The following is a 24,332-nucleotide window of genomic DNA, read 5'->3' as shown; positions in this document are numbered from 1 at the left end:
TCAAAATTTAAGAAGTACAAGAAAGAGAACAAAAAACAAGGAAATGTTACAGATAAAGCAAAAAGCAGAAATCAACAAAAGAATGAGAATAGAACTAAACCGCTGTAACTTAGTGAAAAAATCTGTTCTTTTTTAAAATTAACAACTACTAGCTAACCTGGCTAAGAAAGAGGCAGGGGAAGGGGGGTGGAGTAAAGAAAACACAAGTATACAAAAAGAATAAGAAAAGTAAACAGAAGAAATGTTTAAAATCACATGTGACTACTCTGCAGACCTCTATACTATTAAATTTGGAAACCAGATGAAATGGATACTTTTTAAGGAAAATAGATTACTTAAACTGTACAACAGAGATACAAATCTTAAGCAGACCACCTTCCCAAGAACAAGTTAAACTACCCCTGCAAAAAAAGGACCATGACCAGATGGTTTCAGAGAGCAATGTAAGCCAACTTTTCAACCAGATCATTAAATGCTTCCAAAACTGTTCCAAGGCATTCGAAATAAAGGACAAGTTAACCATTTTCATGATGTTTATACATTTATAATGTGTAACACATACCTAAATCTGATTAAAGAGTACCAAAAAAAAATAAACATGGACCAATATTACTCCTGAGTATTAAATCCAACATCACGCAAAGAAAATAACAAGCCATGGCCTAGTGGAAAACACCATATCAAAAGACCCAAGGAAGAAAAATCCTAGCATTATCTTTACAGATGCTGAAAGTAGACTTTCCCAAAATTAAAACCCGTTCCTTATAAAAACATTCAAGACATGACTGCTGATAAATACTTGCCTAAGGCTCACCTCTCACACGCTGGAAACACTAGACATCTGTGCGCTACGTAAAGCAGGGACGCCCACTCACCACGTCCACACCATACGAGCAACACCAACCACTAACACACCAATTACAGGCCTAAGGACGGGTAAAGAAGAAAGACTGTATTTGCAGACGATACACAATAGTCAACAAGCTAGACTTGAGGTCTGTTTTTGTAAGGCTCTCAGGCTAAGAATGGTTTTTAAAAAGCAGTTAAGGGGCGCCTGGGTGACTCAGTTGGTTAAGCGTCTGCCTTCAGCTCAGGTCATGATCCCAGGGTCCTGGGATCGAGCCCTGTGTCTGCTTCTGCCCCTCCCCCCAGTCGTGCTTGCTCATTCTCTCTCAAATAAATAAAATCTTAAAAAAAAGAAAAAAAAGCAGTTAATAAAAAATCCACAATAGGGACATATAGCAAAGCCCAAAGTATTTACTATCTCTGGCCATTTAAGGATTGGCAATTCCTAGTATACCTGGGGAACTCTAGAGAAGCAATGATTAACTCACAAAGTAAAAGATTCAGTGAGGTAGCAAGATACAAAACTGACATACAAAATGTACACATACAAAATATAACCAGTTAAGAAAACGTAATGGTAGAGAAAACCCCAATTATAATAGCAACAAAAACTAGAGGAAAATCTTATTAACACTCCTGAAAGACACAAAAGTAGATGCGAACACATGAAAAGCCGACATTCCCAGTTCTTGGACAGGGTGACAATATTATGTCAGCTCTCCTTAATTTATAAATTATGACACTCCCCAAAATACCAATAAGCAGTAAGTTTTATGTCAGAGTTATAATACTAAAGTTCATATGGAAAAACAAACATGCAAAAATAGCAAGGAAAATCCTGAAAAACAAAAATTATAAAATGTGGTAATAGGTACACAGGTACACAAACAGACCCACATGTATACGGTCAAATATTTTTTTTTTCTGATTTCATGACATTTATAATCACAAAACACAGGGCAGTAGATGTGTAACTTGCCTGCCAGGAACCTGAATTTTACTGGAATTCTCCAAATTGTGCATAAAGGATAGAGAAAGGTTTGGCTTTTCCTGTGCTCCCTTTTTACAAGCTGGTGATTAAATAAAAATCAGAAATAATTATTGGCATGAACAAGAAAACCGGCTGGTGCAAAATAAATTTATTTCCAATTAAATTTTAAAAGCCTAGAGAAAACAAAAGTATCCGCCTTTGAAAGCATCAGCTGAGGCACTAATAATTCCCTGTAAGTGCTTCATTCCCTTGGTTAACTACCAAATTTTATGATCTCACTACCACCATCTTGTGTCCTCCTCCAGTTTTCCATACTAGATTTTCAAGTCCCTTCTGTGTTCAACTGAATGAGCTATGCCTTAGCACAATAAATATATTTACTTTTTACAGTAAATATGACGACGGCTACAGTCACCAAAAAATACAAAAACCAAGCAAGCTACTTGTGAAAGAGAAAGTTCGGTAAAAAAGTGCGCAAAGCTGAGGTATATACAATCAAATAATTTTGACAAAGATGCCAAAGCAGTTCAATAGGGTAAGGTAAATCTCTTCAAGAGATGATGCTAGAACAACCAGATATCCATAAAGAAAAAAAAGAACCGTGACCTCTACCTCACACCGTACACAAAAATTAATTCAAGGTATATTATAGGCCTAAACATAACAGCTAAAGCTATGAAGCTTCTAGAAGGAAACATGAGTCTATCTTTGTGACCTCTGGGTAGACAAGGTTTTTTTTTTAGAGAGGACACACAAAGTACTAATTCTAAAGAAAAACCTGATAAATTGGAATTCATAAAAATTTAAAACTTATGCACATCAAATGACCCCATTAAAGAAAATGAATGGACAAGAAAATCTCGGAATCTGATACATACATATCTGATAGAGGACTATGATCTGGAACATACGCACTCCTGCAAGTCAATAAGTCCAATTTTTAAAAGGGAAAAGGAAACAAAGCAAGGTAACTGAGTATCTTCCAATAAGCACTTGGAAGAGTGCTCCACATCATTAGCTACCAGAGAACAGCAAGAGCTCCTGCTAAATGCCCCACAGCAATGGTTCGATGGAAAAGAACAGCAAACAGTGGCGAGAATGTGGCAAAGCTGGAATTCTCATGGACTCCTTGTGGGGAACCAACAACATGCTTAATGACCCAGACCCAGAATATTACGTACGGGAAGACTACTTACGTGAAGCTCAAGAATGGTACAAAGTGAAGAGTAGCAGGGACTTCTTAAAAATGAACTTCCTGTGTTAAGAGTTCTCCAGAGAAAGAGAACCAATCCTCAACATAATATTAGCATAGCAAATCAAATCCAACACTGTGTAAAAAGAATTATATACTACAACCAGGGGGGATTTATTCCGTGTATGCAAGATTGGGTCAGCCTTTGAACATCAGTTAATGTAATCCATCACACCAACAGGCTAATGAAGAAAAATCACCTGTCACATCAGGAAAGAGAAAAGCAAAATCCAACATCCATTCAGAGGCAAAGCTCAGCAAACTAAAAATAGAGGGGAGTTTCCTCAACCTGAGAAAGAGCATCTACAGAAAACCTACAGCTGACGTGATACTCGGTAAAAATGCAGACGCTTTCCCACTAAGACCAAGAACAAGACAACGATCCCCACTCTTATTACTCCTCGTAGCACTCTTTTTCACAGTACTGGAAGTCCCAGGTAATGCAGTAAGACGAGAAAAGGTAATAAAAGATAAAAAAGATTGGGAAGGAAGAAATAAAGTCTTTGTTTGCAGGTGACATGATCATCGATCTTGGAAATCCCAAAGAATCAACAAAAAAAACTCTCCTGGAACTAATAAACCATTATGGCAAGGTTGCAGGATATCAAGTTAATAAACAAAATCAGTTGTTTTCGTATATACCATCAATGAAAAATACTATTTACATTAGCATCCCCCAAAATGAAATACTTAAGTACAAATCTAACAAAAGTTGTACAGAATCTATATGAGGAAAACCACAAAATATAGTTCTGATGAAAGAAAACAAGATACAAATAAATGGAGAGACATTCCATGTCATGGATAGGAAAAAATATTAAGATGTCATTTACCCAATGTGATCTGTAGATTTCAATGAAATTCCAATCAGAATCCCAGGAAATTCTATTGTGCACCGTGACAAATTGATACAGGGAAAGAAAAAGACACGCAATATTCTGAAGAATAAAGTTGGAGAGGACAGATACTGCCCACCTTCAAGACTCGATCAAGAGTGCACCGTAATGACAAAACAGAGAAACAGATAATAAGTAAACGGAACAGACAGCCCAGAAATAGACGCACACAAATACAGCCAACTGATGTCTGACAACGCAACACAGTTGTTCAGCAGAGGTGCAACAGTCTTCAACAAATGAGAGTGGGACAACTGGAAATCCACATGCAAAAAAAAAAAAAGAATCCAACCCTCAGACTTTACACCTTTCACAAAAATTAACTCCGAATGGATCTCTCGTGGATCTAAATAGAAAACACTAAACTGTAGAAGGTAACAGCAGAGAAAATCCAGAGACCCTGGGTTTGGCAGTGACTTTTAGACACGACAGCAAAATCATGACTCATGAAAGACAAACTGATTACACTGGACTTCATTAAATTTAAAAACACTCTTGAGAGAATGAAAAGACCACCAGACTGGGAGAAAATATTTGCAAATCACTTATCTGATAGAAAGGACTTCTATCCACATGCACAGAGAACTCTTCAGTTTCAACAACAGAAATCACACCACCCAGTTAATACACAGACACGTCCCCGGCGGTGACACACACGGCAGGAGCCTGTGAGAAGATGCTGCACGCCGTGGGTCAGGAGGGAACCACACACGGAAAGGGAGACACCCCTACCGCTCTGTCAGAGCAGCCGGAATCGCCAGGTGCAGCCGGGAGTGCACAGGGTGCAGACGCACTCGCAGAGCCCGGCAGCTTCTGACAAAGGTAAATACAGGCCAGCCACACAATCTAGCAACCACACGCCTAGGTTTTTATCCAGGTGAGTTAAAAACATGCCTAGACAAAAACCTGCAAACAAATGTTTCCAGCAGCTTTGCCAAAAGCAACCAAGCAGCCTGTCCTTCAGCAGGGGAACGGCCGAACTGGGGCACGTCCATATCGCTGCTGAGCAGTAAAAAGTAGAGCGCTCTCGAGCCCCTAAGACATGAAGGCTCTGAAATGCATATGCTAAGTGGGAAGGGCTACACATCATATGACTGCAGCTATAGGATACTCTGGAAGAGCAGAAACAGTAGAAACTAACAAAGTCAGCGTTGGCCAGAGGGAGTGGGAAGGAGGGATGAACTGGGGGAGCACAGGGAAGGCTCAGGGCCGAGAATCTACTGTGTGTGATACGGTGGGGACACGACATCACACATTTGTCCAAAAACCCCCCCCCAGAACTATGCAACACGAGAGTGAACTGAGCCTTAATGTAAACCAGGGACTTTAATTACTAATAATATATCAGCACTGGCTCATCCGTTTTAGGAAATACACCACACTCCAAGGCAAGATGATGATAAGGCAAGCGTGGGGCGGCGGGGAGCTCTGCTTTCTGTTCAATTTTTCTGTAAACCTAAAACCACTCTAAAAAAGTCTTAATGAGCTTCAAGTGCTCTTAGAAACACTAAGTTCCTCCTAAGTCGCTAGTCACTATCATTTAAGGAAAACAGTACATACTTAAGAATGTTAGGAAGTGAAAGAAGAAAACACTGTCCTGTCACTTACCTGTGGCTTCAAACGTCAGCTTCACAGAATCCCAGGGTGTCTGTTCTTTGGACACGAGTCTGAAATGAGCAGGATCTCCTGGAGAAACTTCTGGGGCAGGAAGATACCAATTTTTCCTATTTGGAAAGGTAGCTTCAATATTTAGGATGCTTAATTTTAGTTGACAGCTATCTCTGACTCATGGAAGTGGTCCGAATATACGACTCACATTCTGGGTATGAAAACAATCTCTGCTGGGCAGAATAAACCATGCTAATGACTCTAAAAGCCCGTTAATGTGTAATAAAACCTTGCCCAAAGTAAGAACATTCTAGGTGATCTTGATCCCACTACCCATCCTGTTCCTTCTTATCCAGCCCTTTCCCACCAAACCACGAAATTGTCCCAGAAATGAAACGGTCTGAAGCAAAAGCTTCGCTGCTATCTCTCGGGCCAGCCTTTCTAACTGCTCGGGCTTCTACAGGACAGACTTCCTAAATTTGAAAAAGCAACAGTAAGCTTCTGAGTGCTTTATCCCACTCGGGCAGGGACGGAGAACACAGCACACATGACACGTGACGTCTGGGTTACCCGCGTAAATAGTGAGGCAGGCACACAGTGACAGGACTTGAGACAGACGCACCCCCGGCAACAGCAGCTCACGAGGGGACCAACCTGATCAGGAAGTGCACGGGGAGGTACCACGGGAAGCCACACAGGGGTGCGTCCTCCTCACAGTGAGCTCGGATGGTATCGTTGATCTCGGGGATGTGAGGCGTTACGTGAGACATGCCTGTGTAATCAAACCCATTGATCCATATCCCGGAGTCCCGTTTCATCACGTGTCCGTGCAGGTCATGAAATGTTCTAGTCATATGCTGCAAAGAACAGACCGAGGAGAAAGCTACGGCTTGAATCCCTTCAGCTGCATCCCCACTGCAGATTAACGAAAGTGGGTAAATGTGACGAAACCAGGAACCGATGTGGCTACGGAGCAACAGAACCCCTCACACGCTGCTGGCAGGGGCGGGGCGGGCACAGCCACCTCATAGCGTCACCTACACATGCACAGACCTGTCAAGCCCGCCATCCCGCTCCTGCAGGGGGACCTTAGAGAAACGTGGGCAGGGTTCAGGAGCGCTGGCTCAGCTCCGTCCGTGGTAGCAAACGGTGCAAACAACCCAAATGTCCACCAGCAGGACAAGGGGCTTCAAGTGAACCCCATCACTGAACACAGTGACGCAAGGCAACGTGGGGGCCTCTCCCACGCTGGCGGGCCCCACGCAGCCAGTCACAAAGGAGTATCTGTTAGGTACGGCTTTGTAACACACTTAGAGAGGCAAACCATATCTTCCTGTTTAGGGATCCATATGTATGTGGCCCAGAAAAGGTAACAGTTAAACTTCAAGACCGTATTTCCTGGGGGGGTGGGGCAGGGCGGGGGAAGAAGGGGGATCAAGAAGGGGGCGCTGGTTCTTAGCAGGCGCTGCTGAGGTTCTTTAAAGTTGACGATGGATACACAAAGTTTTATTATTTCTTACAAATATATATATTTAAATTTTATTAAAACTTTTCTGAAAACCTATTTCAGATTTAAAAGACACAAACATTAGAACCCCATTTAGATGAAGGCTGAAAACAAATACATCTACGATAGAGACACACACACATTGTTCCCTTTCACGGCCGCCTGAAGCTGTCCCGAGCAGGCAGACAGCCCCGCTCGTCCCCAGCCGACAGACGTGGGCACCACATGCTCCAGCCAGCGCAGCAGGAAGAGAGGACTGCGCAGGGCAGGGGCCGGGGAACTGGGGCCCGCAGGCCACACGGCCACCACCCTGCTTGCACAGGCCACACTCACCCGTGGAGACACCGGCTGCGGCCGCTCGTGCTCCACAAAATGGCGGTGATGGAGGCCGTGTGGCTGGCAGAGCCCCACGTATTTATTACCCGACCCTTTTCGGGAAAAGTGTGCCAACTCCCAGCGCTGGGGAAGAAGAGAACCGCAAACAAATCAGAACAGGAATTTTTAAAAATAAAATGTCGTTTTTCCTTTTTTTATAATTACTACTAATGTAATTATAAAAATTTAGTAAGTCACTGAAAACACATCGACTCTCCTAAAAATGAGCTGTTCTTCACTCAAGGTTTTGTAAATTGTCAAGTTTGTCACATAAGGCCTATCACTGTGTCCTCCCGGACTATAAACAAGGAATAGTTGGCCCTTTGTCAGTATCTTCTCCCTGATAACTTACATTCCAGTGTTCCTGCTATTCAAGTCCATGAGTGATTACCTGAGTCATGACTCTTGGCTTTTCTTCCTTTTCCTTTAAGATTTTTTTGTAAAGTAGGCTCTACGCCCAGTGTGGGGCTCAAACTCACGACCCCAAGACGCAGAGTCGTGTGCCCTACCGATCGAGCTGACCAGACGCCCCCATTTGAAGTTGGCTTTTCTGTTTCGCAGCCTCTAAGAGAATGACTGGAAATAAAGCAGCTTAGTTCTTTCTCCTGCGTTATATCGCCAACCTCAGAAAGTTTGCTGAAAACCTAAAATCCACGGAAGTTCTAAATCCTGTGTTACTCGTCCCTAAGTTACTGTTATTTTCATTATGACATCCTACCTCAAAGGCTACCTAAGATCCCCCCCCTTTTTTTTTTAAGATTTTTTTCATTTCTTTGACAGAGAAAGAGAGAGCACAAGCAGGGGGAGGGTCAGAGGGAGAAGCAGACTCCCCGCCGAGCAGGGAGCCCGACTCAGGGCTCGACCCCAGGACTCCAGGATCATGACCTGAGCCGAAGGCAGATGCTTAACCGACTGAGCCACCCCTGGGTGCCCCTACCTAAGATCACTTTTATTAGCATTTTAAAATACCGGTTTTATTTTACCAGTGGAATTCAGATTTTTTCTCCGCCTGCAGACGTTTTTACGGTCTGTCCTTCTAAAAGCTCTTTACTCCACAGCACATACTTGCTCTTGTTTTTCTAGGTAGGGGCATTTTTATAACTTGAACAGTTAACAAAACAAGCTGACGTGTCTAGTTCAGTCCCTTGGGAGAAGCGTGTCTCGCGGATCAGCAAGCCTCTTGGTGGTCAGGCTTTTCCTCACTGCCCCACGCACAAGAGCTTGTGCGCTTGGCCTTCCTGGCGCCTGGGGAAGCTCGCACGCACGAGGCGCTGCCCTCCAGACCCTCACACGAAGCTGCTCTTACCTGAAGAAACACCCTCTTCGGCTTCGGGCTGGCGGGATGAGAGCTGTACGGGAAAAACGCGCCACCGCAGACCAGGAGGAACGTGACTGCGCACACCGAGGTTAGAGTCAGCAGGGTTTTCTTCGTGCTCTTGGCAAGGTAGATGAAGTTAATCTAAAGCACAGAACACAGAAACAGGCCAGTTACCGCGGGCTCTGTACCGGGCGTCACCGAGCGATGGAGAGGAGCGCCTGCCGGCCGCTGTGAACACACCGCACCCAGCGGACCGGCGCCGCCTCGGGGCTCGGCGGCCCGGGCGGGAGCCCTGCTGGTGCTAGGCAGCCGGCCGGCGAGACAGGAAAGGACACAGACGGGCTCGGTTCCGTCGGCAAAGCCACCAGGATGGAGACCCAGCACCAGTCAAACCACGACCTTATTTTACTTCGGATTCTGCCAACGCCCCGCGTTAACCACGGTCCGGTAGACGCCATCTATCCGCCAAACACCAAGACATGAGGCTTTTGCTAAAGAAGCGGAGGTCAGAGCGTAAGTGCAAGCAAGCCGGTCCCAAGGAGCCTCGGGTTCCGCTCCTGACGCTCTGGCACCGTGCCGCGGGGCTGGCTTCCCTGAACTTGCACTTAGATGCACCGTCAGGACGCCACGGGTGGGCCGGCCCTTCGGGGCTGAGTCACCAGGGCCAACACAGCCTATCAGCGCCTCTGCCCTCGGGCAGGGGCATCTAGCACATCCTAGACCTGCTTCTACTAGCTTTTTAGTGGCCATGAAGTCACAGAAATCAAAGTTGTGGGGGACACACGTGACTCGCGGGGTGCGCCCACAGATCCCGCAGGGCTTCGGAAGGAGCCACACTGACCCAACGACCAGCTCCCGGTGCCGCCTCCCCCTTATCACCCACCCTCCAGGGTCGGTAAGCAGAGCATGAACGAGAGAGACTCTAACGGAGATGAGAAAGGGAAACTGGGCAAACATTCAGAACCACCATAGGCTGCGCTCTCTGAACTGAAGGACCGTAAGGCGGCCATGCACCAGCATCCGAGCCGGGCTCAGCGCCAGCAAACGCTACTTGCCCAGTTCAGTGTGGAGTCTCGTATCAAAAGAAGACCCGCCCGTCCCAGGCCGTGGTTCCTTCCACCCACGCCCGGCCGTTACGCGGTCCTAACGCCTCGGCGTAAGCCACGCTCGCACGCCCTTTCCCTCCTCAAACCCCGAGGCTCGTCTGCCGCCCCTCCGGCGCGTCTCCTGCGGGCCTGGTAACGGGGGCGAACGAGATGCAATCACAGCGCGGGGAGGGGGAGGCCCGAGCGACGACGCGTCTGGATGCCGCTACCTTCGATTTCACTCTTCTTTCTGCCCTAAGTGTGACATCACCATCACTGGGTTCCCAAATGCGTGTGAAATGAAACGAAGAGAGCACAGAAGGGTCTCTGCAGCTCCTTGGGTGCTGGCGGTCTTGTTCCCGAGTGTCCCGCGGTCACTCAGCAGCAGTCTCATTCCATCGGGACAACCCCAGGACACCGGCTGCCCCGCCACCAGACGGGCCCGTAGCTGCTTCCCAGCAAGCGGACTCAGTCAGTCCCCGCGCACTGGAAGAACAACTCTGCAGACGGGCGGTTCGGCTCAGCTCCCCCAGCGGCGGAGACCCGCTGCCTCTGCTCATCCGCCGCCCCAAGGCCGCCCGCGGAGGCGAGGCGCGGAGCGGCCGCTTCGGCTTCTGGTCAAAAGTAAACGAGCTGCCGAAGCCTTCCAAGAGGCACTCTCCAGAAGCTTTGCTACGAAAATATAATTCAGAAGGCAGTACGCCTCAACCCACTCCATGGTTTCCGGGATTCCCTTCCTCGGGGCTCATTTTGCGTCTCCACGGTGAGGTTGTCAGGCTTTAACTTGGGCTGCTGCACACGGGACGGAAGTGAAAGCCCCACATTTGGATCGTGGCTGCTGAGCACTAACAGCTTTCGCCCACCGACGGGCGGGGGGGGAACCGAGTTCATGACTCCACCGACTCTGGATCGCAACCTAATCTACATGTGATGAACCCCGGACCCCTTCAGCCCTCACAGCAGCCAAACCCTTTAGCGACCTGCACAGAGAATTTGAAGGCTTAACATTAAAATCCAAAGCGGTAAACCCTGGAGGCATCAAAGAACATTTCAGAATTCTCCACCCACCGCTGCAAATACCAGTAAGGACTGAATCATTATATTAAAGGCCAGACGGCTGGAATGCTCAGACGATCGCAAACAAGAGCCGCAGAAGAACGGCTCTCCGGGGCACACAGCCGCTCGCTGCCTGTTTAAGGGACTTGCACGGATGGTGCTGAGCACGCACGTGGTATCCTTACGTGCCGTCTCTAAATCCTAACCCCGGATGACCTGCCCTTCACCGTATCACTGTGGAAAGGCTCAGCACCATCTCTGTGGAGGAAAGAACTAGAGTAAACCCACAACTGCCTTTTCCATCTAGTCCCCTAACTGCAAATCTTGGTACCTATGGGTATGCAGTAATCACTTCTTATTCTCAGGAATTCCACCGAAAAGAGCCACACCACAGAGACCAGCCTCCATGAGAGGGGCCAGGTCTGAGGACACCATGCCCAGGGCAGAACTCTGCCTGGAACATGCTCAGACATTGGAGCTGGTCTTCCCTTTGCAGAATCCCAGGGAGGAGAAACAGGGATGGCAAAGGTAGGACTCTGCCTACCAGGGCAGAGCACCAACAGAGCAGAATGACAAGGCCTGTGACACTCTGCATCCTAAGTGTCCGTCACCCAAGGAGACAGGCCCCATCAGTGAACTCTGCAGTGTTAGCAGCCGGGAAGTCAGTTAAGTGATAATGGAAAAAGCCTCCTCAGATTCAGCCTCCCTCCACCACCTCTAAGAGCACTAATAAAACTACCGTGTATTTATTAACATTTGCCTCTCATTGGAAAGTTGAAAACACACTATTAGGAGTCATTCTAAAAATCCACCACCTGGCGCGCCTGGGTGGCTCAGCTGGTTAAGCGTCTGCCTTTGGCTCATGATCTCAGGGTCCTGGGATCGAGCCCCACGTCGGGCTCCCTGCTCAGCGGGGACTCTGCTTCTCCCTCTGCCCCCTTCACCCCAGCTCATGCTCACTCGCTGTCTCTCTCCCAAATAAATAAAATCCTTAAAATAAATAAACAAAAATAAATAAAAATCTACCACTAAGCAGTTTCTACCAGATCTTACTTGGTATGCACTCTACAAATTCACATTCAGGTAGTTTGAGAGCTGTGAAGAGATATAACCAGAGGACCTGGGAGGACGAGGAGCTTAAAAACAAAAGAAAACAAAACCACCCGATTTCACATCTTTTTAACCACCAAACCCACATTCTACACACATATTCCCCATTTCTTTTGTGTAGGTGTTTCTCAATAAAGTATAAGCAACGCTATTTCACAGAATCTACTGTAGCTAAACTCGTCACACACATATAAAAAATGAAGAAGAAAAGAAATTTAAATGTTTTTTCCTTACAAAATAGGAAGACAGGATCATGGTACAACCAGCCAAAATGGAGGCCAACACGACGTCAGGTGGTATTTCCGAACCACTCCTCCCGAGGATGGGGGTAAACATCTCGAATACTGCCCAGATGAGGTACAATGCATAAAGATAAGGAATAAACATCCCCAAAAGGTAAAAGGCAATAAATTTTCCTTGGGCACCTAGGGAAAACGAGAAAGAAAACACACATCTCTGAAATTCTACAGTGAGATCCAGATTTTATGTACCAGTGTACATGAGACAGAATGCTTTCATTCAGGGACAATAAAATACAGATAATAATGCAACAGAGGATGTAATACATCGTTAGCTAATGTGTTCGTAAACGCGAGCATGGCATGGGGTATGAGGTACAGGATGAAAATCTCTGTGATCTAAACATTTAATAAAACAAACAGCAACGATCTTGAAAGCCTACCCCCAAAGACCAAAGGGAAAAAAAAAAGAAACAGTCCCTGCAAGTCTCGTCGTAAGCATTTTAAGGTATTTTCCCATTTGCATCAAAACCCCAAATACCGTACCATGCTGCTTCAAGTCTTTGTGCACGCAGAGCTTTGTGAGCAAGGGAAAGGCCACCCAGACGGCACTAATAAACGCCGAGCACAGTCCTCGGTACGTGAGAGCCAGGAGGGAAACGCAGTGCACACACAGCGAGGTGTCAAAGAATACTTCTCCCAAATACTGGTCACTGGCATTCTGAAAGACAGAAAAACACACCCGCAGTCTCACACGTGGGCCCCTCACAAAGATCTGTCGCAGTACCACTTCCACTGCTCAGAAGAGCTACATGTGGTCTTAAACGTCAAGGAAACGCTCACGAAGCTACCTGCTGTCAGGACGGCTGCCCCGGGAAGGGGCATTTAGTAAGACGGAGGGAGAACATCCCGACTCGTGTGCAGTATGTGCTCCCCGTCTGCCGGGCTCATGGTAACCTTTGGAAATTTTCTCAAACCTCCTAAAAACATTCACCCCTGTGAGCTTTTTATTTACGCAACTTCCAAAGAACTTCAAGCCAAGGAGGGAAAGGTCCTGCTCGGAGCGGCCCGGGTGCCGTGAAACCACCTGCAGCCCCTCTGGAGCCCCGGCCACGGCGTCTGGCCGGATTCCCGAGGCCTCTCCACCTCTCCCTGGCCCTGCGGTGCAGCCCGGCCCCCGCCCCGGATTCCTGCGGCTTGCGCATTCATAAATCTGATCCCTACTTTTGGGCTTTGAGGTCTGCGGACTCCGGCAGAGCCCCTGGAGTCCTTCAGAGGAGAGCCGCCTAAGAACTTGACACGTCCCAACGCCGCCGCGTGGGGGCTCTGTTCACGCAAACACGGAAGTTATCATTTCAGCGCAGGGACCCCACACCGGAAGAGCCCAGGCCCCGGGTGGTACTTCGAGAGCTCAAAACAGTTTCAGTCGCATGTTTCCAAGACCCGTCCAGGCTCCTCGGACAAACCCCCTCAGACATGAGGGGCCAGCGCTGTGACACCTCTCGATGTTCACCACAGCATGAGGATGCGCGGTCTTTAAAAATAATGGAAAATAATTCTTAGGACTCTGTTTGAAGCCACGTACCGCGCAGATGTTTAAAGACACAGGTCTCAGCAGCGCCGACCATACCTTGAACCCCCAAACTGTGGCCCAAGGTCGCACAGATGCCCCTGGAACCCGGTTCCCCTCCCCCCACCTCCCGCCAGGCCTGCGCATGGCCATTCCCCACACCGCGCCCCTGGAGTCCCCGTCCTGCTCGCAACAGGTTAACGGCAGCCTCCCTGATTCTCAGAGTCCTCCTGCAGCCTCCCGCTGGCCTACTTGTCCAGTTATCAACCTTGTCTTCACCACACAGACCTTCTTCTTGGCTGTGACCCAACTAACTGCATCTTGTGCTCTCCCACCTCTGACCACCCATCAACCTGCTCTCTATCTGCCACCCTTGCACTCACGCTTCACAAACCCAGTTCCAGTGTCCCCGCCTCCTTCACAAAGCTTTCCCAACTTCCACACCCCGTAGTCCCGCAGCCCTGGGCACACGCCACTCTTCCCACTCATCCCCAAGTGCCGCAAGCCCAGATGAAGCTGTGAGCCCCTCAAAGAAAGAGACCACGCGCTGACGAATCTCCCTGCCACCAGCCTCAGCACCGTGCCTGGCCCACCCGACACTCTGAGTATTTGTGAAATGAAACACATTATCCTTCCTGTGGTGCGTCCAGCCCCAAACTTTATCATCAGACAAATTAGTCAAAGTAATTGGAACTTTACTAATGGCCTTTCTGTCTCCTGCCCCCTGCCACACTCACCGCCCCCACGCTCTAACACACCACTGCCCTACGAATAAGCATGTGAACTTGAGCCCCACGCATCCTCTTTTTAGAAGCTGAAGCCACTAAGATACAAGTATTAGCTCATCCATAAACTGACAGCTAACTTCAAAAACCTCCCTTCACTAGGCCTGTTAACAAGAACGCACTCCACAGAGCACATCCAGACATGAACTGAAACGGAGACCAAGATTCAGGCACCAGAGATCCCCATGGAAAGATCTGGATCACCATCCCCTGTGTGTCCATGCTAACCCCTAGCAGGGCAAACAAAAAACAGGTGCGTTGGCGGTCTTGAAAATAAGTAATGGAACTAAGAAAGAGTTTCCCTTTAACTCAGAGAAAATCTTTGGAAGCCACGGGTCACTCTCACTGTAGTTTGCCCTAATTTCTACTTTTCTGTTTACCAAATGAACGTATACAATGGAAACCCTACGTCAGCAGCAATCATTCCGGAACCCTCTCTCCCCTCCCCCCCACCGTGCTTCCACCCCAAGCCACAGCTGATGCGGTCAGCCTCTGCATCAACACCACATGGGCTAAAGAAAGGGGAGGGAACTGGAGAGAAGAGTCTAGGTGTGGCTCAAAGGGCAGCACACGCCTCCTGTGTGTCCATGCCCCGTGCCCCAGCTGCCCGAGCACGGGGGACGGAGGGGGACAGCGGGCGCCCCGGCCCTGCCCCCAGGGGTGACGGAGCGCAGCAGACTCTGCAGAGGCGGAGACAACCCCCCCAAACACTGACAGCTTTACAGCGGCACCGGAACCCCCCCCAAAACCCTCCGAAGACGGTTCTGGGAGCCAGTTTCCTACAATCGTGCCAGACCGTGTTTGCTTGCTTGGAAAACCACATACAACGAGTCCCACTTGAGTCTGTCTTCGATCCTTGAAGGCAGCAAAAAGAAATCAATAAACATGCCTCACACTTACCACATAGTACAATTTTTTTGCGAGGGTATGTATGAGTACAATTTTGGCCACAGCTGCAGTTCCGTACAGACAGACGGAGACATAGAAGTGGTTGTACCATGACAGGGACTGTCCAACCAGGGAGACGAACACCGCCAGGATGAGCACGGTGACCAGGCTCGTGAACCAGCTTATCAGAGTGATGCCAAGTGCGCAGAAGAAGTCCTTCATGTAGTTATCAGCTAATGCAGACAAAGCACAAAGCAGACGTCACCAACTTTACCAAATCAACCGCAGTCGGTGGAGGTAAAGGGGCAAACGGTAAAACAAAAAATTCACCATTGTCACTGAAAAGTACTGAAATGTCCCAGGGGTCAGGTTTGTCAAAAACTTGAACAACGAAAACTATTCAAGTAACAGTTGCTGAGAGTGTGGGCACTAAAGACTCAGAGACCTAAGTCCTGCAGTTCAGCTTTAATCTTCAGCACCTTTGGGGATGTTCTGTGTATCGAAATACCGGCAAGAACGGAAGGCCACGTTCCACCCGGCATCCGGCCGGGAAGCTGACTCAGGAGGAGGAGAGTGCAGCAAGGTAACCGGGGTGGTCTGCCCCTGCCCCTTCGGGCTGGTAACCACACACACCAGCCTGGACCATGAAACGTTCCGAGCAGAAGGACACCAACTGGGTCAGACGTCAGGACAGAGCCCTGACCACTGGTCTGTGGTGTGGACCAGAGCTTTTCATGGGCATGTCCGCTAACGGTCATCTGTACAAACTGTTTCTCGGGCGTAAGCACAGAGAGCCCCACTTCACCGAGACCAGAAGTGTAATGAGCACATCCACCTGATACACACTTCGGAATGTCTTACAATATACATCAGAAGTTAGGTTTCTTTAGGATTTTGGACTTCTTGAAAAGAGGCAAACAGACTAGAAAAACCTCAGGCAAATTCTTATACCCAGGCCAGCACTGCGGTTTGAGAGGAAAATACTTACTCTTGTGTTTGGGCTGCAACAGCTTCTTGCCCAGGTACAACACGCCAGCCATTGCCACCATGGAGTTAATTATCGAGCCGACGCGGGAGGGGTAGGCGACGACAAACAGGCCGAGCACGTCAAAGAAGACCATGTTTCCGTGTCGATACTGAGAAGAAGCAGCCAACATATCGGATGTAGCGAGATATTTAAGAACCGCTAAAATGTTGTCGCCTATTAGTAAAGAAGAGAAAGAGAACGAAGGTGCATAAACCACGCAGCCTGAGTAAGGACACAACTGACAGAATGCAGACAGGGAGAGCTTCCCCCGCGTCCCCCCACTGTTCTCACAAGACGTCTCAGAGAGGCCCGGGCACCCGCTCTGTCTCGTCTCCACAGAGACGCTCAGCCAGCTGGCCTTCATCCTCTCCCTTCCATGAGAACCGTTCTCTGACCCACTCTTTCCTCACTGTTGACAAACCCAAAGACTGTTTCTTAGTCTATTCGTTTAACATCTACCTTAAATACTGCTCTAGACACCAGAATTTCAGTGCCGAGCCAAGAGACACGAGCCCCTCAGGAAGCTCACACACACCAAACACGCGGTTATGCATGTGTTCGGAATGAGGAATGTCAATTATATTTCATTTAAAACACGAATACAGACAGGTAGGAGAGGCCCCTGGGGCCACATCACGGGTGGCCGATGGAGTCTGAGAAGTTGGGGAGGCATTTCTATCTAGATGCTCCTAGAAAAGCACCTGTGTGCTTGCTGCTCAGGGCCGAGGAAGGGGAGCCGCACCACCAGAGCTGCAAGGTGAAAGCTCGGAGGGAACTTTCCAAACACAACACAAGTGTGACCCTGGAGTCCTCAGCCACGGAGCCGGGCACACCAGAGCCCACGGAACTTTCACGCAGGAGCAGGAAGAAGCCGTCAGTGACTGGGGCGGTTCTCCCACGCTCGTCCCAGCCCTGACTCGCTCCGCTTCCCCTGAGACGCCACACTGTCTTATCGTGCCGTTTCGGTCACTGGCTTCTCCGTCTGCCTGCAAACGTGTTTTTCCCAAAAGCTCCGGTTGAGTCCTCTACCTTTGCTTCACTCTTCCCCAGCCCATCCCCAGCCCCCAGGCTTCTGTGGTTTTCTCGATGCCTTTGATTCCCAAACCTGTATTCCCAGTTCTGCCAAGAGCTCTAACACCATGTGGGTACTTCCATCCGGCCGGTTCAGCGACCCCTCCGTCGATGTGACAGAGCTGACAGCCTCCTTCCCCTCTCCACGACTGCTCTGGGTGAGGTCACCTTCCCACGTCCCCATCAGGGTCAATGGCACCATCTTTCCCCAGCCAGCTGGGCCTCAGACTCCACAGCCGTCCCTGCCACCGGCCGCCTGGTTCGTCCCTTCCTTCCAACTGGTCAGCTCTTGTACAAGTTCCACCCAGATTGTAGTCTGACACTACTCACCAACAATACAATCACACACACACACACACACACACACACACACACTCTGCTTCTGCCTGGAGCATCCTTCTCTTCTGCACGGTACCAAATCCTATCAACTCTTTCGTTAAGGCTCCCCATCAGACTCCCCCCACCCCCCGACTACTCCAGATTTCTCTGGCCCCTGTGTTTTCCTGACCCCTGTTCTCTAACGCCCCCACCTGCCCTCACCACCCAACTTGGACTGATGTGACTTTCTATACCCGGGCAAGCTGTCCTATCATGCGCCGGTGCCCCCTCCAAGCCTGGCTTCCATTCTGGTACATGCTCATCGCTCACCCACCCTTGCACGCACCCTGGGCCTGCTCTCTCCTTCCAGTGCCTCACAATGAAGAGTCTTACATTCCTGATGGCTAACCTGGACTTCAAGGCTAAAACTCGAGCCCCTCATCTCTCTCACTCCAAAGCCCCACCCAGCTCGCACACACCACACACTGCGGCCCTAATGCACCGTCCACATGATAGTTAGGGGTCTGTAGGTCAGCCCTGATGTTCCATCTTAACATAGATCAAGGGTCTACATTTGAATACCAACCTGCTCTCTGAATGGAATCTGTCAGAATTCTGTCCGCTGTGTCATACTTGGTGTGATAAATGTATCCATTCTCAATAAAAGCTAAGTCAATTCCTAGAAACGCAGAAAAAAACAAAACGTCATTCTGCTCTGAAGAACCACCTTTCTTTAAGCCTATTTGTCTAACATTAAATTCCTAAGAGACAAAACGTCAAAGCGGTGGCGTGATTGCTTAGTCACGTTTATGAATGTCTAACAGAACCCAGAGCCGTGGTACAGAATGAGGAAGTCCACACATCAGGGAGACCTTCCAAGTCACTCAGCAAGGGGCAGGCGTACAGAGCTTAGGAGGCCGTGGGAACTTTGCTCTCTACACCCTTGCTGGGCCAGAGCCGAACTCTAACTTCGTCAGCTGTACAAGCCGTCCAGCAGCTAGCAAAGCCAGACGACAACAAAGCCAAAGACCCCTCCAGGATCTACGGCCACCTTCGGCAGGGGGGAATGAAGTGCTAACCAGCTGTCCCCCGTGCTGCCACCATGTGGGGCAAGACGACATGTTCTAGGAAAGGCAAGCGTTTAAATCAGACCAGAGTTTAGGGGCGCCTGGGTGGCTCAGTTGGTTAAGCGACTGCCTTCGGCTCAGGCCATGATCCTGGAGTCCCGGGATCGAGTCCCACATCGGGCGCCCTGCTCAGCAGAGAGTCTGCTTCTCCCTCTGACCCTCCCCCCTCTCACGCTCTCTCTCTCTGTCTCATTCTCTCAAATAAATAAATAAAATCTTAAAAAAAAAAAAAAAATTAGACCAGAGTTTAAAAGAAAAGAAAAACATCTGGAAATCTGTTTCAGTGGCTCAGAATATACAGCTCTCACGTACAGAATGTGCTCTCAGGATACGCTGTTTGCTCACAGTCTTGCCAACAAGTAGAACTCGCTTCTGCTTAATCACTATCGCACCACGGCCCACAATAACCCACAAAATACCTGGAATGTTCCCAAAATCCCTGTAGATGCGGAAGTCGGTATCTGAAGGAATGATTCCACTCTGAAAAACCTCCTGAGCCACCACGGAAGCAAACGGGTGTTTAGCCGCGGAAACATACGCTTGGACCAGCCACGGGTTCTCAGGACCTAGAAGGAACACGAGCACACAGCACAAGGTAACGTGCGCTGTTCTTAACACACACGGAACAGTCACTGCGGTGGTCTGGGGACCCAGGTGGTCTGGGGACACAGGTCCAAAGTTCGGTTTTTTCATCTTTTTTTCTGTTCTTTCTAACATTTCTCTGGTAAGTGTGTATTAAAACTTGAATAATGAGAAATCACAGAAAACAATATTATTTTTAATTACAAAATAACAGCACTATAAAAAGTTTAAAGATGAGGAACTACCCAAAAGTCGATCATCCTAAGACAACTATTTTCATCCTTACATCTTCAGTCGTCCTATAAACATATGGTTGTGTGTGTACACAGCTGGACCCACGGGGCATACAGACTCTACGTCGTGCTTTAACATATTAACCCCTTCCCCCTAAGTCGCCAGATATTACAATAATCATTTTAATAACTGTAAAACTTTTCACCGAAAATAATACAGAAGTTCTGTATTATTGTTTGTATATTTTTTTATCATTATTAATAATTCTGCACTAACATCTTTATGCATATATGGCTCTGTCAAATGCGGGAGATTTTTCTTTGGGACAGTGAGATAAACTGTGTAACTGCCCCCAGTTATTCACTTGTCGTGCATCCCTGTGGAAGGAGCACGTCCACTGCCTCGTCCCATTCACTGCAGGTGTGGCCCTGGGAACCGCTTCGGCGGATGGACTGTGAACGGGAGAGATGTCTGGGGTCCATCACCCGATCCCTCCGTCCTGCTAACTCTGGCCATGATGTCGCCCCATCTCTGACCGGCGGCTTCTCCTTCAGCCTGGGTCCCAGAACGAATGACACACACATAACAAAACCACCATGGAACCGAACTGCGGCGAGTCAGGAACATAAATGTCATGAGTGAGAAATAAGCCTTTGCTGTGTAATCCACTGAGATTCGGAGATTGTTTCTTACAACAAAATTTCACCAAACGTTGACTGATGTGGGCAGAACGTGTCACTGTATTTCAGGGAATCTAAGAATATTAACATTTTCATAACTTTATAAACAAATAATCAAATTGCTTTCCTACTGAAATGATGACCATAAAAGATGGAAAAGGGATGGAGAGACACCACAGAACCAAACACCCAGGTGACCCAGAGATGAGAGTCACCAGACACGGATTTTAAGAACACAGTAAGAATTTTACCAGAGAGTCCAATGGAAACCTTTTAAAACTGAGGGTAAGAACTTTAATGGATGGTTTACCCCAAGGTTTAACACAGCAGAAGAGAAGATTATAGAGCAACTGGATTGGAGCACAGAAAGAAAAAGGGATGTTAAATATAGAAATGCGTGTCAGAGACGTATGGGGCTCAGTAGCCCCAGAGAAAGAGGACACGGAATGGAGTAGAAGCAGTGTTCTGAAGAAAGAACAGCCAATAATTTTCCAAAAGTCACAGAAAACATCGAGCTATGAATTCAAAAAGCTCTACAAATCCCAAAGAGGATAAATACAAAGGAGAACACATACCTAGCACTAAGAACTTGCTTCGGAATCGCATCATCCACTAGGAGGACCAGGTCTCCTTAGGGAATGGCTGATCCCAGACCCGAGCGAGGGCAGTACGAGCGTACTCGGAAGTCTCAGGCCGGGAGCGGAGAAACACATCCGCAGGATGCAAGCACCAGGTGAAGGGGCTACCACTGGCCTAACTGCGGACAATTCCCGCATCAAGATGGCAGCAACACGGCATAGAAAACACGACACGTGGAAAGAAATACACAAACAAGGGAGAATGGAAAGCTTTCCTTTGAGCAGAATTCCAGCTATTAGCTATGGATGGAATGATGGAGCCAGAACACTCAACACTGGGCTAACTAATGTCACAGTAAAAATGCTTTGCATCCAGTATCATCCACGTCTGCCGAAACCAGGATCAAAGTCTCAGGAGAAACGGAGTGTGTACTCAGTGACAGAGTACCTATTACAAACGGAAAAGAGTAACTTCACAAAGCAGAAAAACCTGGCAAATACCATCATCAAATGACCAGAAGCTACCATCACCACTGGTGCTTAGACATAGGCCGAGACTCCCAACATGCACACTGAGAACACAGATGTGAGAGAACAGTGGTGATTATCAAGCCGAATCATGTCAAGATGCTAGTATTCAAATACTATGACAACTAGATGTTAATAACCAAAATTATCCTATTAAAATATTATGAAAACCATACTGAAAAATGGGTAAAGCTAAACTGGAAAGGAGAGCATCATAAATAGCAGGATGATAACGGCCACTCTGGGGAGGGAGGGAGCTATATCTGAGAAAGGGCGGCAAGAGCCCGCGGGAGGTGGGACCTGCGTCTAGCTCCTTCCATCCGCAGGGATACAGACGTATTCACCTTACGATGATTAAGCTTTTCACTCTTACACTTTTTAATGTGTGTGTTATATAATCACTGTGACCGGTCTAATAAAACATGACAATCAAGTGCTCTTTGTTCCCGGATTGGAACTCTGATTAAAAACAAAAACAGCTATGTCTTTATTGGAACAACTGGAAAATCAAAAAACATTTATTGGATAATAGTTTTATATTAAAATCATATTAATATTATATATTACATATAACAGCACCATATATGTAGTGTTATGAAGGAACATACCCTTATTTTTTATCTACTTAGATGATTATGTTGAGATTATCAACTGAGATGGTTTTTCTCCTTTATTATGGTAATGTGGTAAAATACATAGATTGATTTTCAAATATTAAACCATCTTCATCTAACCATTCATAAAGTTACAGGATATAAAATCCATACAGAAAAATCAGTTACAGAGGTGCCTGGGTGGCTTAGTCATTAAGCTTCTGCCTTCGGCTCAGGTCATGATGCCAGGGTTCTGGGATCGAGTCCCACATCGGGCTCCCTGCTCGGCGGGAAGCCTGCTTCTCCCTCTCCCACTCCCCCTGCTTATGTTCCCTCTCTCGCTTTGTGTCTCTCTGTCAAATAAATAAATAAAACTTTAATAAAAAAAAAATCAGTTACATTCCTATACATTAATAATGAACTGTCAGAAAGAGAAATTAAGATACCTAGGAACAACCAACCAACGATGTCAAAGACCTGTTACTTGGAAAACTGCAAGACACTGATGAGACAAAGTGAAGACACAAATACATGGAAAGATATTCCATGTTCATGGACTAGAAGAACCAATATTGTTAAAATGTACATACTACCCAGAACAATATACAGATTCATTGCAATCCCTATCAAAATTCCAACGGCATTTTTCATGAAACGGAACAAACAATTCTAAAATGTGTATGGAAGCACACAAGATCAGGAATAGCCAAAGCAATCTTGAGAAAGAGGAACAAAGCTGGGGGGCACCACACTTCCTGATTTCAGGCTACATTACAAAGCTATTGTAGTCAATAGTATGGTACTGGCATAAAAACAGACACACATCAATGGAACAGAACAGAGAGCTCAGAAATAAACCCACACATACATGTTCAGTTAATTTATGTGAAGCCGAGAATATACAGTGGGAAAGGACAATCTCTTCAATAAATGGTGTTGGGAACACTGGACAGTCACATGCACAAGAATGAAATTGGCCCACTCTCTTACATTACACACAAGTTAACTCAAAATAGATTAAAGATCTGAAAACATAAAACCTGAAACTATAAAACTCCTAGAAGAAAATGTGGGTAGTAATAAGCTCCTTGACATCAGTCTTGACAATGATTTTTTGGACCTCACACCAAAAGCAAAGGCAACAAAAGTTAAAACAAGTAAGTGGGAATACATCAAGCTAAAAAAGCTTCTTCACAGCAAAGGAAACCACCAAGAAAATTAAAAGGCAACCTGCAGAATGGGAGAAAATATTTGCAAATCATGTATATGATAAAAGGTTGATATCCAAAATATATAAAGAACTCATACAACTCAATAGCAAAAAAAAAAAAAAAATCCAAGTTTAAAAAAATGGATAGAAGATTTGAATAGGCATATTTTTTCAAATAAGACATTCAAATAGCCACTGAGTACACAAAAAGGTGCTCAGCCTCACTCATCACCAGGGGAATGCAAATCAAAACCACAATGAGGTATCATCACACACCTGTTAGAACAGCTTTTACCAAAAAGACAAGAAATAAAGTGTTGGTGAAGATGTGGGTAAAAGGGAACCCTTGTGCACTGCTGGTGGGAACGTAAACTGGAGCAGCCACTGTGGAAAACAGTATGCACCCCCACGCACGCCGTGGCCCCACGCACACCGCGGCCCCACGCACACCGCGGCCCCACGCACACCGCGGCCCCACGGACACTGCAGCATTACCCACAATAGCCAGGATATGGAAACAACCTAAGTGTCCATCAACAGATGAATGGATAAAGAAAATGTGGTACATATATACACAATGGAATATCATTCAGCCATTAAAAAAGAAGGAAATCTTGCCATTTGCAACAGCATGGATAGACCTTGAGGGCATTATGCTAAATAAGTCATACAGAGAAAAGGAAATACCATATGATCTCACTTATACGTGAAACATAAAAGAAAACAAATGTTCATAACAGCACCCCTCATAAGAGCCAAAACCAACAAACAATCTGGGGCGCCTGGGTGGCTCAGTCGGTTGGGCGACTGCCTTCGGCTCAGGTCATGATCCTGGAGTCCCGGGATCGAGTCCCGCAT

The 24,332-nt window shown here is 47.2% G+C and overlaps 1 protein-coding gene across 1 annotated transcript in view; it reads right to left on the bottom strand.

The window, feature by feature from the left end:
• ERMP1 (endoplasmic reticulum metallopeptidase 1) overlaps window positions 1-24,332 on the bottom strand; it is a 42,435-nt gene that overhangs the window by 5,190 nt on the left and 12,913 nt on the right. Inside the window, exons 5-13 of the mRNA XM_044920741.1 lie at window positions 19,489-19,635; window positions 18,529-18,621; window positions 16,515-16,727; window positions 15,539-15,759; window positions 12,830-13,004; window positions 12,279-12,469; window positions 8,782-8,934; window positions 6,248-6,450; window positions 5,594-5,709 (exon numbers count right to left, since the gene is read on the bottom strand). Coding sequence (XP_044776676.1) covers window positions 5,594-5,709; window positions 6,248-6,450; window positions 8,782-8,934; window positions 12,279-12,469; window positions 12,830-13,004; window positions 15,539-15,759; window positions 16,515-16,727; window positions 18,529-18,621; window positions 19,489-19,635 — 1,512 coding nt within the window. The remainder of the gene's footprint in view (window positions 1-5,593; window positions 5,710-6,247; window positions 6,451-8,781; window positions 8,935-12,278; window positions 12,470-12,829; window positions 13,005-15,538; window positions 15,760-16,514; window positions 16,728-18,528; window positions 18,622-19,488; window positions 19,636-24,332) is intronic.

Source organism: Neomonachus schauinslandi, chromosome 13 (assembly GCF_002201575.2).
Source record: "Neomonachus schauinslandi chromosome 13, ASM220157v2, whole genome shotgun sequence".
Lineage (NCBI taxonomy): Eukaryota > Metazoa > Chordata > Mammalia > Carnivora > Phocidae > Neomonachus > Neomonachus schauinslandi.
The sequence above is the reverse complement of the archived record's forward strand: the minus strand, read 5'-3'. Positions and strand labels throughout refer to the sequence as shown.